This window comes from Vanessa atalanta, chromosome 10 (genome assembly GCF_905147765.1).
Source record: "Vanessa atalanta chromosome 10, ilVanAtal1.2, whole genome shotgun sequence".
NCBI classification, from domain to species: Eukaryota; Metazoa; Arthropoda; class Insecta; order Lepidoptera; family Nymphalidae; genus Vanessa; species Vanessa atalanta.
In genome coordinates this window covers 4,037,982-4,052,941 of record NC_061880.1, presented here as the reverse complement: position 1 = coordinate 4,052,941, position 14,960 = coordinate 4,037,982, and the positions used below count along the sequence as shown (strand labels likewise).

Genomic DNA, 14,960 nt, shown 5'->3' with positions numbered 1-14,960 from the left:
TGACATAAATACATGACATAAAGTTTACAGATATTTTATTTATTCAAAATTGTTTACGAAAATATCGTTTTGACATCATATTGTTAAGTATGTATTATATAACTGAACACGTGTGACACTGTGTGATAATAGAAAATAGTATTTAATTCAAAGATATAAAATTGAAAGTAGAAATGATTAGGATTTAAGACGTTTGACGATCTTGACCTGAGCTAGGATAGGCGTGATCAAATCAATCATATGATTGCGTCATTATTTCATTAATATTGCAATGTTATTGAAGATAACGTATTTCCGTATATTGTTATTAGTGTGTCCTCAATAATTTGTTATAGCTATAATTCACTATAAAGAAAAACTTGATTTTTGAATGAAATATTTATTTTTGAGGGTATCATTTTTATACTTCTTTCATTCCAGATTCGTTGAGCGCAGGAACAAATTATCTTAAAAAAACAATATCGAACAATATGACATAACAATAAATTAATGTAAAATGTTTAATCATGTTTACTATTATTTATGTATTTGATTATATTAATTTCATTATCATAGAATGCTAAGTGCTTTTATATGTGCTATGAAATTCCACTACCCATACATATAACTAACAGATATAGTACGTATCTTTTTATATAGACGATATATATAGCTAATAAATATTAATATTATTTACTAGTAAAATTTTAAATACTATTTAATAAAGTTATTTTATAGTTAAAACATCTTCATTGAAATATTTTGCTTAACACCAATATATTACTGATGACTTAATATCCTATTTATCCCTCCATAGCTTGTGCTAGGTATGTCAAAGAAATAGCTCAAGGTATCAGAATCGAACCTGCGACTTTTCCAATGCTAGGCAGTCCGTAAACCGTTACGATATTAACCATTTATAGGATAATTTCTTAGAAGAAGAAGACCATGATTAATGTTAATTCAGTTAATCAATAGAAAAAAACTTTACAAACTAAGGAGTTTACATAATCATGCAATCATAAACGTTCATGTTATATACGATGCGATTTCCTTTTAATTCGCTCTTTTAAATCTAAACATTTTCAAGCGAGTGTATTTCATGTTGCCTTTTAACGTGTGAGCATAAATTATCAGAATTGTTGAATGTTCTTAAGACTTTGTTGTAGGCAATAAACCTGGAATAAGACGTCAGTGTTGAAGACTCCTTTTATTAATGTTGTAAGTAAAGGTGAGCACTTACTCTTTTGAGCGTTCGGCTACGTATCCATTCTTCTTTTATTCTTTGCTCATTACTTTGGTATGCTATTATATTTGAATGCTATACGAGTTGTAGGAATACGTCTAAAATCTTTTCACATATTATTACTGTGTGGAACAAGTAAAGTTAATCATAGATAAATCTGTACATAATAGATTGCTCTGTGTGGTACCCATAAGGGGAGGAAAATGTACATTAGTTTATCATCAATTCTGATGTGATAAAATCTGTCTGAATAAATTTTTGCAACAAAAGTCACGATTTGACTTGCTAATATACTAGCTATAGAAATGAACATGATATAGAAAAATTATAAGGTTTATGTAAATTACAGGATCTTAATAACTAGGCGTTAATACATACCAATCAAATATTCATATTATTGAGCGTTTTATTACAGGTTAACGACCGAGAAAAAACATACATTACCATTCATTCAATTCATTTTGTTGCACTATCAGAAATAATATGGCTTTATTCATATCATAATTTTCTATAATGACCATACCACTCTGTACATAATCGATACAGCTGTTTACAGCAAATAAAGAAAAAATAATATGTTAAATAAAAGGCCCCGCGATCGAGGGTCAGTACTAAAGAGGTCAAGGTAATGTTTAAATCAACCTCTTTAAAAAACATTTAACCACAGACTAAACGAGGAAGAACTAAAAAACGTGTCAACGACTCCGGAACGAGGAAGTGTCAATTTCGTTTAGTTAGAATCGATTGAATGTAGACTATGAATAAAATTGTTTCTATGTGTATGTAATGTTAAATGATGTTTTTAAGTCCCTTGAATTTACCTAGTAATTTATAGTAGCATTCATTATGATTATTTTTTGGGCTTTCAAGTCTTGTTGTATATGTTATTAATATTTTCTTATGAGAATATTTAAATGGCAAAAACCTCAAACCATAATCCCAAAAAAGATTGTTTCATTTAAATTTCACCAATACTTAATATGTAAACTTAAATAAATACAATACACAATTTAACATTTCGAGTGGGTCGTGTGTAATATAAATTATTTGTATAAAAATATACAAATAACTTATCGAAACAAATCTTTGTTTTCTATAAACATTATTAAAGCAACAAAATCAATGACAAAGCAATGATGACATATCTAAAAAAACTTAATATAACAAGCGCGCCAACAGTATGCGCAAATAAAACTTCGTATACAGCCTAATGGTTAAACTGTTTTCAAAGCAATTATCCGTCTAATTGGTATTTGTTAAAACATGCAAGTTACTGTGAGTCGGAAGTTGTATAATAGAGTGTTGGTAAAATATCTCTTAAAACACTATACACGCCCCCGACAAGAAAGTTTGCGGATGTGACAGTATCACTCTTGACTATATATAACGTTTAACGTGAAAAATTGATTTGTAAAATATGTCAAATTATATATTATTTTCAATATTTTCTCCTATTTTGATTAAAAAGAAGAAATAAATTATTTAAAAAGAGATGATTTTATACACCAGGCCGCTCTAAAACTATTCGGTTTGGTGGAAACACATTTGGTAGATCGTCACGATATATCACCTCTGAGTGCGAGATTTATTATAGTCACAGTTTATAATACATTTACAAAGAAGTGAATCTAAATTAAAAAAAAAAAAAAAAACTACAAATTAATATTATTTGACAATCGAAAACTCAGGGACATTTAACAAATGAGTGACAATTGTGAAATGTTGGAAAGTTGTCACAATATGCCACTATGCCTATAATTAGAGTCATACAACTATTGTAATGATGATGTCCAATAAATGTTTCGTCATTGTTGTAAAATTTTAATACATACAAACTACTAAATTTCTTCATAACACACAATGTAAGGGCCGTGAATGCCCAGTGATTCGAACACGAGAATATAAACTTAAGATCGCGGGTTTGTAGTGGTTAATTGTATTTATAATTTATTTAATGCTCGGCAGTAATAAGGAATAATAAGAAAAACACGACAAGGAAACCGACATTTCACTTGGTGGTAGGGTTTTGTGCAAGCCGTTTGAGTACCACAATCTTATAATATATTCGATATGTAGTGTTTTTGTGTTCGGGTGAGTTACCCAGCTTAACTACAAGCATAAGGGACATAACATCTCAGTTCCCAAGGTCGGTGGGGCATTGGTTATATAAGAAATGATTAAAATTTCATACTGTTAGAGTTACTTTTTTTACACATTGTATAACTATAATTTATCAGAATAATTTAATTATTAATATGCCGATTGACTATTTTTAGAATATGTTGTAATGTAATATTTTAATTTTGGTTAATACTGGCCGAATGTCTGATACTGGCCGGTAAGAAAAAGAATGTAATGAAATCGACCGCGGCGGCAGTGTTTTGGTTATAATGCTAATTATTTTTAAATAATGAGAATTATAGGGAGATTTGGAGAATACGGGATGTATTGTGAAACACGGATTAGTGGGTAAAATAAATGTGAAAATAGTATTATTAAATGAATCTGGAAGAATATCGTTGTTTAAACTTGCGACCATCCTAAGAATACAGTGCCAATGAGTATGGGCGGTGGTGACCACTGACCATCAGGTGGCTCATATAACCGTCTACCGATGCCATAAATAAAATGTATAGGCTGATAATCTGTCACAATTGGATCTGCATATCATCACCTCAAAAGGAGATTGTTCCATAGCCCAGCAATGGGGAGTTTATCGTTAATTTTAGTTTTTACACTATGAAAAACTATGCATTAAATTTTCCATAAAACGTTTCATTATAATATAATACCATTGACGTTATATTGTTAGTTTTATTTCCTTATTGTCACCAATTCTATGAATAATGTTTTTTTTAGTTAAATATATTGACGGCCAAGAACAGTAACAATGACCATCAAATATTTTTCTTGGCTTGAATTTTATTAGGAAACCTGATTTTTGATTCATATAAACATATACATACTCTATGTTTATTTTGATTATGGTTGTAAAAGTTATGTAATAAAGCGTGGGTTTGCAACTGAACAAACTGACGGCTAGACACGCAATATTTACTTTATAAATAATTGGGTCCCAATAAGCTACACTTAAGTACAAGCTTACCAAATTTTATCTTTATATATATAAATGTAGCAATACCCTTTTTTACATTTCTTTAAAGATTGCATTTTTTTTGGTATTTTTTTTTTTCACTAATTTATTTACATAGTATTATTATTATAAATGACAAACTGTTTTATAGAAAAAACTTTTAATCATTCATATATATGAATAAGAAAAGATCTAATAAAGAGCGATAAGATTATTTTGTAACATTAGATTAAAATAAATCCCCTGCCATGCCTTTTAATTTCGCGAAATTAACAGTCATTGTCCTTCTTTTTTTTAACTTTACATTGCTCTGTAACCACAGTGCAATCGCCTTACACAGTGTATAAAAAGGTAATTTATTTAAAACAAAACGGTGTTATCGTGCGGGTGAAGGATTTCTCAGCGAAATAAAAAGGATTGAAGTACGAGTAGGTACGCGCATTGGCCCATTTTGATAAAGCCGGACAGAGATTACGTCCACTCAAGCACTCAGGTGCATGTATCGTATTTTGTGACCGTAAAGAACTTCACCTTTGTTTGTTTTTCATTCTTAGAATGTTTCATAGACATACAAATATATATAAAAAAAACATTAATGATATTTTTATATTAATTATTATTAGTATTAAAATGTTTACTACTGATTTACTTTTTCCGTACGTTTTTTTAAAATCTATCGTGTGTTAAAAGTAAAATTTTCTACAAGAAAAAGTCAGAGAAAACTTTGTAAGGTCACCGACAAAAGTCTTGAGTACACACATCTCGAACGCACGCACACAAATAAAAAAGTTTAGCTTATAAGTTTATAATCAAGCGACGTTTTTATCTCGTAGTCGTTGGCCGCCCGCCGCGCAGCGCGCATGTTACCCGTCAGCGCTGAAGCCTTATAATCATAAATACGCGCGTGAAAATATCTAAGCGTATATAACATAAAAAACATAAAAAAAATACCTCCCCTATTAGTCAAAGACGCGTCGACCGTTAAAGGCGTCAGACGAGCGTAACGTGTAGCGTTAAAAAACCGCGTACGCCTATTCGGGAAAAATATGAAAGTGTTGTGGAACATTGCGGTGTTTCCCTTCAGCTGCGTTCAGCGTTTTCTTTAGTTTTTTTTTGTGACTACAAAGGCTATTGTTTGAAATAACGCTTATTAAAGCGTGTAAATATGGTATTTTGAGTGTTTTGCTATTGAATGCGACGTGTGTTTAATTATTACATAAAAGTGGATTGTTCAGTTTGACTAAAGGAAAATCGTCAGTGTAATTCAGTTAGATGTATGTTCAACATAATATACAACGGGACAAAACATGACGGCAAAGTTCGGCTATGTAAGTGCGAGTTAAAATTTTAATTTTCTTTTTATATCATCATGAAATATTTTCATTTCCGTCGTTTGTTATCGGACGCGTTAATCTCGAGTAGATTATATTTATAGTAAGGTTTTCTGAACATGAATGAAAAGAAATTATTAGTTACGTACGTAGCATTCCGTATATGTTTTTATGTTATGTAAATAGATAGTTGTATATAATAAATAAACACTTAAATTAGGAAATAATTGTATAATAATAACTATTATCTTTTGAGTACTATTAGTTTATAAGTGTTATTTAGCGACATGCTAATAAGTTATATATGGAATATTTCTATTTTAAAGATGATAATATACAATAAATACATTGTATATTATCCGACTTTCTTTCCCTTATAATCAATTCTTAGTTTTATGTATATATTAAGAGATTCAATTATTTTATTTCGTATCACTTTTGAATTCATTTTTATGTTATTTTTTTTTATACAAATTGATATGTCAATTGATATTTGTCACGTGTTGTACTTATTAATTAATTAAATATATTTTTTTTTATTAATATTCTTGGTAATTTTTAATCTGTGGTAGTACCTAGTAGTGCTCGATAATTAGAAGACTAATAAGAATGTGACGTAAACACTATACGAACGAACCTGGCACGGTTGATGCGTAAGGTATGTCAACCACCACACCAGACGGTATTATTATAAAATGTATGTCAGCCTTAAATCGGTTTTCTTCTAGGAAACCTACAGGATGTGAAACCCTTACTATCGCATTACGATTGACCGATACATGCGGTTACTTACAAGGAAATGGTACTGTTGGTATTGTATTAGAAATTGATACTTAAATGTTATTTTATATCAGAAGCCTTTCTTTATTACCGCCTTCTAGCTATTGTGATGATATCGAATTCAAAGGGGTTTTCTTTCCATGGAACTTTCGGAAGAAGAGGTTAATTTAATATTTATTATGCGACAACTTTATCATTTCTCTGTATTTTGGGTTCAGTATAATATTCTCTATTACGCATTCAACTTTGTATACGTTTCATAAATTAACATTAAACTCAAATCGGTATTTGAAATTATTCTTATCGCATCGAAAAAAATACATATATTATTGTGACGATTATACTTTTGTTGAATTACATATCTTTTTTTTAATTGTACGTAATCTTGTCGAAATAACAAAGTTGTAACACGTGCCGTACACGGACCGAAGGTCGTGGGTTAATATCCTGGCGAGCACCGCTGAGTTTTTCAAGTGCCCTTATATTTACAATTCACTTTGTGCTTGGTGGAATGAAAATATCGCCTTCTGGTGTTAGTAAAAAAAAAGGATATATAAAAAATATGTCCGCCAATCCTTTTTAAAGTAGCAATCTACCAAGATTTATATCGGCAACATTAACACAGTGTGTTAAATATCATATTAATTTATCGTATTTATATTGTGAGGAGTTTATATGGAACTTTTATATTACTTCTCCTTATAATTTTAGAATTTATAACGGCTATAATAACATATCTATATTCTTATGTCAACGTAATTGGAGGGAAAATATCAGTCCATTCGTTTTTCAAGCGCGCACTGTTATGCTATAAGACTGATTTCATCATATGACAAGCTTCTACTCAAACGGAGAAGAAGCAGGTGGGACGTTTAAGGGATGATAATTTGTTATACCATAACCGCAAATAAAGTAAAAAAAAAAAAATTTGTAGATAAAATATATTAAAAAAATATTTTGATTAATCCTTAAGAAAAAGTACTTGGGAATTATAGTATTAGCGTAGCGGATTTTAATATCGCTCGATACCAATCTATCAATTTTAATCCATATAAAGTCGGGAAGAGTAGCTAATTACTAAAAAATAAAACAAATATCTTAAGTCTAAAGTAAATTTATAAAGTCTTTTAGCACAAGATTCATGCTAAGAATTCAAACTTGAATCATTAACGTAAGAACAATATTTTCCATGTTATATTTGCGTTATATGTCCAGGAGACGTTATTAAAGTTTTACAATATAATGATAGAGTTGTATTAAAATAATCAACACTATTAATGTATATTAAAAGCGTGTACGTATTAACATACGACAAGGACCATCCTAGTAATTACACTTCCATTTTCTCTTGTAAATAAAGGGTTCTTGACTTTACAAACACAATGAAGTGCCACCTTGTAGGCAATTTAAATATTTATATTAACGTTATGTATGAAATATAACGCGCGTAACATAGTCCAGTGGATGGCTGGGAATCTTGGTAGTGTGCATACGTTCATTGCTCTAATCCTCAGAAGAGCGTGGTGGTTGTCCTCGGATAGTTTCGTATTTATGTGGTCCAGATAATACTTAGTGAGCTACTAGTATTAATAGCGTATGACTTACGTACTTTATTCATCTATACAAGTAAAAATAAATTTTGTCTGTATTTATACGTTTCTAAACCATTATACGATCGTGATGAGAATTTGATGCGTACGCGAATGACCGAAAATATTCCTAATTCAAAAAATCAAGGTTTTATTTGTGTTTATATTTTAATAATATAAACGTTCTTTATACAGCCTGAGTAAAGTATCCGTATCCGTGTGAATCGGGGAGGAGAAGCTAGTGACATAAAATAAAGAAGATTATATTTATATTTATTAAAATTATTACTATTAAAGAAATAAATGAATTTGTTTATTAAATTACACCGATTTGTGTAATTTAATCCTAGATTTGTACAACTAATGGCCCTTATGTAATGACTATATTACCTACGACTTGAAATAAATAAAATAAATATAAATAAAAAATACAATAGAATAGATATTGATAAGACTTACTTATCTATATATTAGATTTAAATCTATTTATATAAAAAAAATATTCATGATAAAGAATTAGATTTGATACAACTTTATTTATTAAAATAAAATATGATAAACCTAAAATATTATTAGACTATCATGATCATATACTTATAGAACAATGGTTCGGTGGATAGATTATCAAATTTGAATCCACCAACCCGCATTGGTGAAATATGGCGTTATATGCTCCAACACTATTCCTTAAAAGGTTTGTAGGGCTTTAACAGCAGAATATTTACGAGCTTCTATACTTTTATTCACAGATAAAATACTACCTAATATGAAAAAAAAAAATTTTTAATTATATTACCGTAAGTACCACAACAACCTAAACTTACATTATTATAGCGAAAACTCTGCCTTTCCTTCACATTCATAACCTACCAATCAAAAGACATAAGTTACTATCCCGGATTCTTGAAATCGTAGCCCACTCACTATTCTCCGACCCACAACAATACAAAACATTCCTGTTTTACTGTAACTGTTATTATTTATCAAAGTACTCCTATACCATCGTCAACATAACCTTGCACTTACTCTATAGATTTGGGACTTACCCTGGAAATATTTATTGCTGGTTTTCAGGTGGTAGGTTACATATCCTAATCTACCCTGACTCTGACCCTGCATACTCGTTATGCAAAATTTCACAATGATCGGTTGAGTGGTTAAAACGTAACAAACAAACAAACCCACTTTCGCATAAATAATAATTTTGATAATATAAATTATATTAAATACTTCTAGAAGGTATTAATAAGAACTTTGAACAACTGCAGAGTCCATATTTCAAGATTGCTTTGTAATATTTGCTTTATGCTCGTCTAGGCGTTGCCGACGTAAATATGGTTTACAGACGTAGGTACTTATATAGTATATGGTACGGCTTATACGAGTATTCAGTACTATAATTACGTATTAGAGGTAAATTTTAATATCCCTATAATCACGATGCGGATTAAAAATACTCGTGCTCATAGAATGTTTAAAAAATAGCGTAGAATTCTCTCCGAAGTTTTATATGCAAATTAATTTATCAACCGCTCTCTTTATCTCATTGAATCGCATAAAATGCACCAATAGCGCATAAAATAAAATTTGTTCATCGTTATTTTATAAAATTTATACGTAACGTTATTTGAACGTAGAATTATGCTATAAACACAAAAGGTAAATATCAAAGAAAATCTCACTAGCACAAATAAAACGTATTAAAGATATTTTATTTATGTACTAGTGTTGTGGTTTCGATAAACATATTTAACATATTTATATAAAAAAAAATATATGTTTTTTGTAAATAAATCCTTCTAAAAATAAAAGTTATCGATAATTTATTATACCCATTCCAATACAAGAGTATTAAAGAGGTGACATTTTTATAACAATTTATTTGTTGCACATTATTAATTTCGTATTTAAATTTAATAAAGTTTATTTATTAAATTATTTTTACATATTCATTATAAGATAAAAAATTGTATGAAGTATTCAATAGGAAGACTGATTCTAAATAAAGAACATCGAATACAATTTGAAAAGCAGTTGAGTTTGTAGACACATCGTAAAACAAGAATATTAAATCGACAATAAATATACCTCCATGTTTAATTAGTCTGTTCTTCATCGGGCTTTTCTATTAAATAATGGTATAACATTCCTTGTTTGATCAGTTCAATTATTATCAGTGACACTCAAGTAATAAAAAAATATAATTTTTGTCTTCTTTTTGTTTACAAACTTATCATGTATTAAACTAATCAAATACCCTTACGGTATCATATAAAATATTCATGCGTTACATAATAAGCGTACATATTCGATTTTCAAAAATTAACTTTCTTCGCAAGAAGTTTTAAACGAAAATCCGTGTTTAATATTTTAAAATAATTTAATATAAATAATATTATTCTAAAGCAATGAGCAATATGTTTTGTAAATGACAAGAGAATTTAAGATTTAACAATAAATGTCGTAATATGTACTCGTAATATTGAATTGTATATTCAATTGTAACATTTATCTTGATTTAAGGTAATTAAAAATCAGATGACGTTTAATAGTTTTATATTATGAATTACTTTCCTTTGCGTGACGAGTGATAAAGGTTCTCTTTAATCCACGATTGGTTTGCGTAGCAACATAAAATAGCGCTCCTGTTTTATGTACTTGAAGATATCATGCAATATAATATACTACACATATATATAGGACATGTATATAAATATACTGATTTTAAGCCACATAATATTAAAATTAAAATATTAATATTAAATTTGGCATAGCGTTATTATTAAATATATAGCTTTCGAGTTATTGTACGTAAAAAGGATTGTAATTTATAACTAATTAATTTACTAAATACTTCTAAATATATTAATAATGAACAGTCGAAGATATTGACGAATGAGGTCGTATATATTTATTTATCACTTAAGAAATAAACATTTCAATATCATTCATTAAACATTATGATTGATATGCAAAATTAAATTACGTAGTGATTCGCTATTATTTTCCTTCCCCTATTTAATTAAATAAACCTTACATAGAAAGCAGTTTACCCCTGCGCAAAGACTTTAATCGAATTGCCTCGACATAGTCGTAAAGCTAACGAGGGTGAATTTTAAAGGTTAAATTCTACAAAGTTACGTCTGAGAACTTCAAATACATTCACGCTATAGCTTTTAACTTTTATAAATAATTATACATAATATCAATTGAAATGTTGAATTTCAGAATACCTTGCCTATTGACTATTTTTATTTATGTAATGCTATTTCATACATAGTTGATAAATTCATGGCTTACTAAAAGGGACATTCAAATGATTTAGGGACGATTAACTATGACTTGATCTCTTCTTTCGAATGTCAAATTAATGATGAGTGACAGAGATAAATATGTGTTCATTGAAACCCGTAAGTAATAAATAAAAAGAATACGTCAAAAGTATTTCCTGTTGTTGAAACTTTATAAGTATTGTTATATAAATTTTGATAGATTTCTGAAAGCCGATTAGAATTATGTATAGAAATTGATACGGCTTCGCCCGCGACAAAAATACAGCTTTTTTCAGTGCGACATACAGCCTTAAATTACGTTATGACCAAAATTATTCTACACTGAGATGAACTTAAACACGCTATAAATTAAATAATTTTCTTATCACTTGAGGAAATGTATACCCTCCTCTTAATTTTAAGGAAAAGTTTCACGGGTAAATATAGTTATTAATTTAGTTTATTTTAAAGTAAATATTAATGTTAACAATTTATTTCAGGTTACCACAGCTTGCCGTCTCTGCAAAGATATTGTGCCTCCTGATGGTAAGTTCTTATTATTTATTATATACATACGAATATAAATTAGTGTAGAAATCAGGACATTTTTATGAAATAATATATAATACATTTTTAAGTAAAATTACTCTTGACTAGGAAATAAAAAAATGGTTTTGTTAACGATTTTTTTTTTTATATTTACTAATAATTGTATTTTTTTTTTATAAATTAAATTAATTGTGTCAAAAATATTCTAATGAAAATTCTTAGTCTTATTTTGATAATTTTGATTGATTGGTTTTATTTCAGAATACGAAGAATGCGTATATTATCGGATGTTTTTTCATTTTTATCATAATTATATATATTCTAATCATATATCCCTAAATTGGTACTAGCTTGCTTCTTAGAAGTTCGGATAGTGTCTAAATGATAAAAAAAATATTATTTCGCTAATTCCAAAATGTCAAAACAACTAGAATCAATCACCATTATCGAAGTTTACATTTGTTTTTTTTTTCGGGAAATATTGTAAAATTATTAATAAATTAGCCGTAAAGAAAGTACCATAAGAATGTATAATTATGAGATACTGTGCAAGCTTGAAAAGGATTTGTAACTAAGCCAGTTTTTGTTTAATGTCTGTTGTTAAAGAAGAAATCGGGAGGTATCCTAGCCTATAAACCTGTGTTTATATAAATGTTGAATTCGGTCATTAACATCAGTACATATATCCTATATTTGCTTGACAGGCATTTTACTTTTTCTATATAAATTATATAAATATATAGTACTATGGCAAACAGTAATTCCGAACCGTGTATACGACGGACGATATCGCAAGATCTTAATAAAACAATTTACGTAACAAGTAAAAAAGGTCACTTAACCGGTATAAAAGGATTAGTAATTTCAATTGCGACTATCATTTTATTCGCATTAGCCAAGTTTAATAGGAAAACGTCTGCCTCGTCGCCACAACCCGCGCGAAGCCGCAGAGTGCATCATTTTTTTTGTCTTAAATATGCGTTATATTGCATCATTATAGTTTTATTTTGACTAAAATAAATCAAATTATATGAGCCTACTGAAAAAATCATGAGCACGCGGCATAATATGATTACATCAAGGCACATTCCAGATGGTTAAATAATAACACTAACGTCAATACAGCAAAAGCCCTTTTTATTGTATTAATGTGTTTCATTACACTTTATGCTTCGATTTGCAGACGTGTGTTGACTTGGAATTCGTAGTGACGCGAAAACTATCGAAGGTTTACGTCATCGATTAAAGATTGCGATCATTCATTCATTTTTACATTCATCGAAAATCGTAATCATTTTGATTTATCAAAACAGTATTTATACATTTAAATAGTTTTTTAATGACACCACAATTTCGCGTACATATAGTGTAAGTCAACGCAAATAAGTGTTACTTATGTTAATACATAGAATATCACTAGTCTTTAGCGATCGCCTATCATTTGCGATGATTGTGCCTCATTTCCACGCTCGATGAAGAAATTTACTTTCAGGAACCACGACATGCTACGTACCTTAATTATATATTATTTTAATAAATAAACAACTATTATACTCCCCTACCTTTTAAATTTTTAAGCGTTATAACAGTTTTTTTTTTTAAATAAGACGAAGAATGATTTTGTTCTTGCTTAACGCAACAACACGAAAATTTAAATACTAGTACGTGCTTTAAAAAAATTAGAACGAAGCTAATGTACTCGGTTGATAAATTGAATGAAATATTTGACGTCATTTCTACGTCAGCATATTTTAATACTGAATAATAAGCATACGTTGTGTTTTTGAGATTGTAGAGTAATATAGTTTGGTATATGATCATTCTGTAGAAGAAAATCTGAATATCGAAATATTTATATAGACCTACAAAATCTATTTAGTAAAATCTATAAGAAAATATTAGTAGATATCATATATAGGTCATATACTTATACAAAAACTCTAGCTTTAAAGGAATAGTTTATATTCTTATGACATATTTTTTCCTTTACCAAAAATAGGATAGGTATTTTTTTGTACTAGTTGTTATATATACAGATATTTTGTTAAAAGTAAACAATTATATATGGTATTAATAAATAAAAAAATCTAAATGATTTTTATATTTTTCAAATAACTCGGATTATTGTCACATGTTTTTATTACAAAATACCAAAGTGTCGTTTATAAAATATATCGAATATATTCAGCAGATTTAGGGAAATCGGATAAGGCTAAGAGTCATTGGCGCCGGCGCTAAATATTTATAAATATATTTTAACGAAAATTCCAAGAAATCGAATTCTAAACGATATTATATTCTCGTTTTTCCCAACAACATGACACCGATGTTTGAGATAAACAACCTTGTTATGCCTAAGAGCTTAAGTAACCTTAATAATATGTTTGTCCCAGTCGACACAAGGTATTTTTACTTATTCGCTATCCAAATATTACATCTATGTCACTAGAGTCGGAAAAATAACTGTAATGTGGATATAAATAAATAATTCCTTTTAATAGTCAGTTGGCCTGAAGATAATTCTTAAGTAGGTACATTTAAATTTACTTTTAAGAAAATTCTTAATAATTTAATGAAATAGAATATAATCCGAATTAATAAACTATTTTTTTCGTATAATTTAACTATATTTTGCAGTCAGTTTAAAATTACAAACGAATCTGAAAATGTGTTAAAACTTACTATTTTATGATTTGTTTATTTAATTCTTGTATTTAACGACATTTTAGAGTAGTTTAAAATCAATCTCCGACGTTTCAACTTTCTAAAATCCAAAATCCAACACAACAAGTCCATCTTAACGGATTCCATTGTCACCTATGACGTGATCGATCGTTTAGCACTAAACTGATCTGTTTGCCAGCCATTGTTAAAAGGCTCGCGGACCTATCATCTAAGGTTTGCGAATTAAGGCAAAAATTTATGAAAAACTCACAAGTAAATATTGATAATCACTTCGACCTTTTATCAAGGATAAATACGTATGCATGTTTAAGTGTTATATAATTATATTGTGTTGTATTGTAGCCTAATGTACGGTAATATAATGTAGTGTACACTTGTAAGTTGGAGATTGCACATGTTTTAAATAAAGCGTAAGATATACGCTGGGTTAAGGCT

The 14,960-nt window shown here is 28.8% G+C and overlaps 1 protein-coding gene across 3 annotated transcripts in view; it reads left to right on the top strand.

Moving 5' to 3' along the window:
* Positions 1-14,960, top strand: part of LOC125066979 — a 92,677-nt gene that overhangs the window by 56,844 nt on the left and 20,873 nt on the right. For all 3 annotated transcript variants that reach the window (XM_047675322.1, XM_047675323.1, XM_047675321.1), the window contains exon 3: positions 11,792-11,837. In XM_047675322.1, the coding sequence (XP_047531278.1) occupies positions 11,792-11,837 (46 nt within the window). The remainder of the gene's footprint in view (positions 1-11,791; positions 11,838-14,960) is intronic.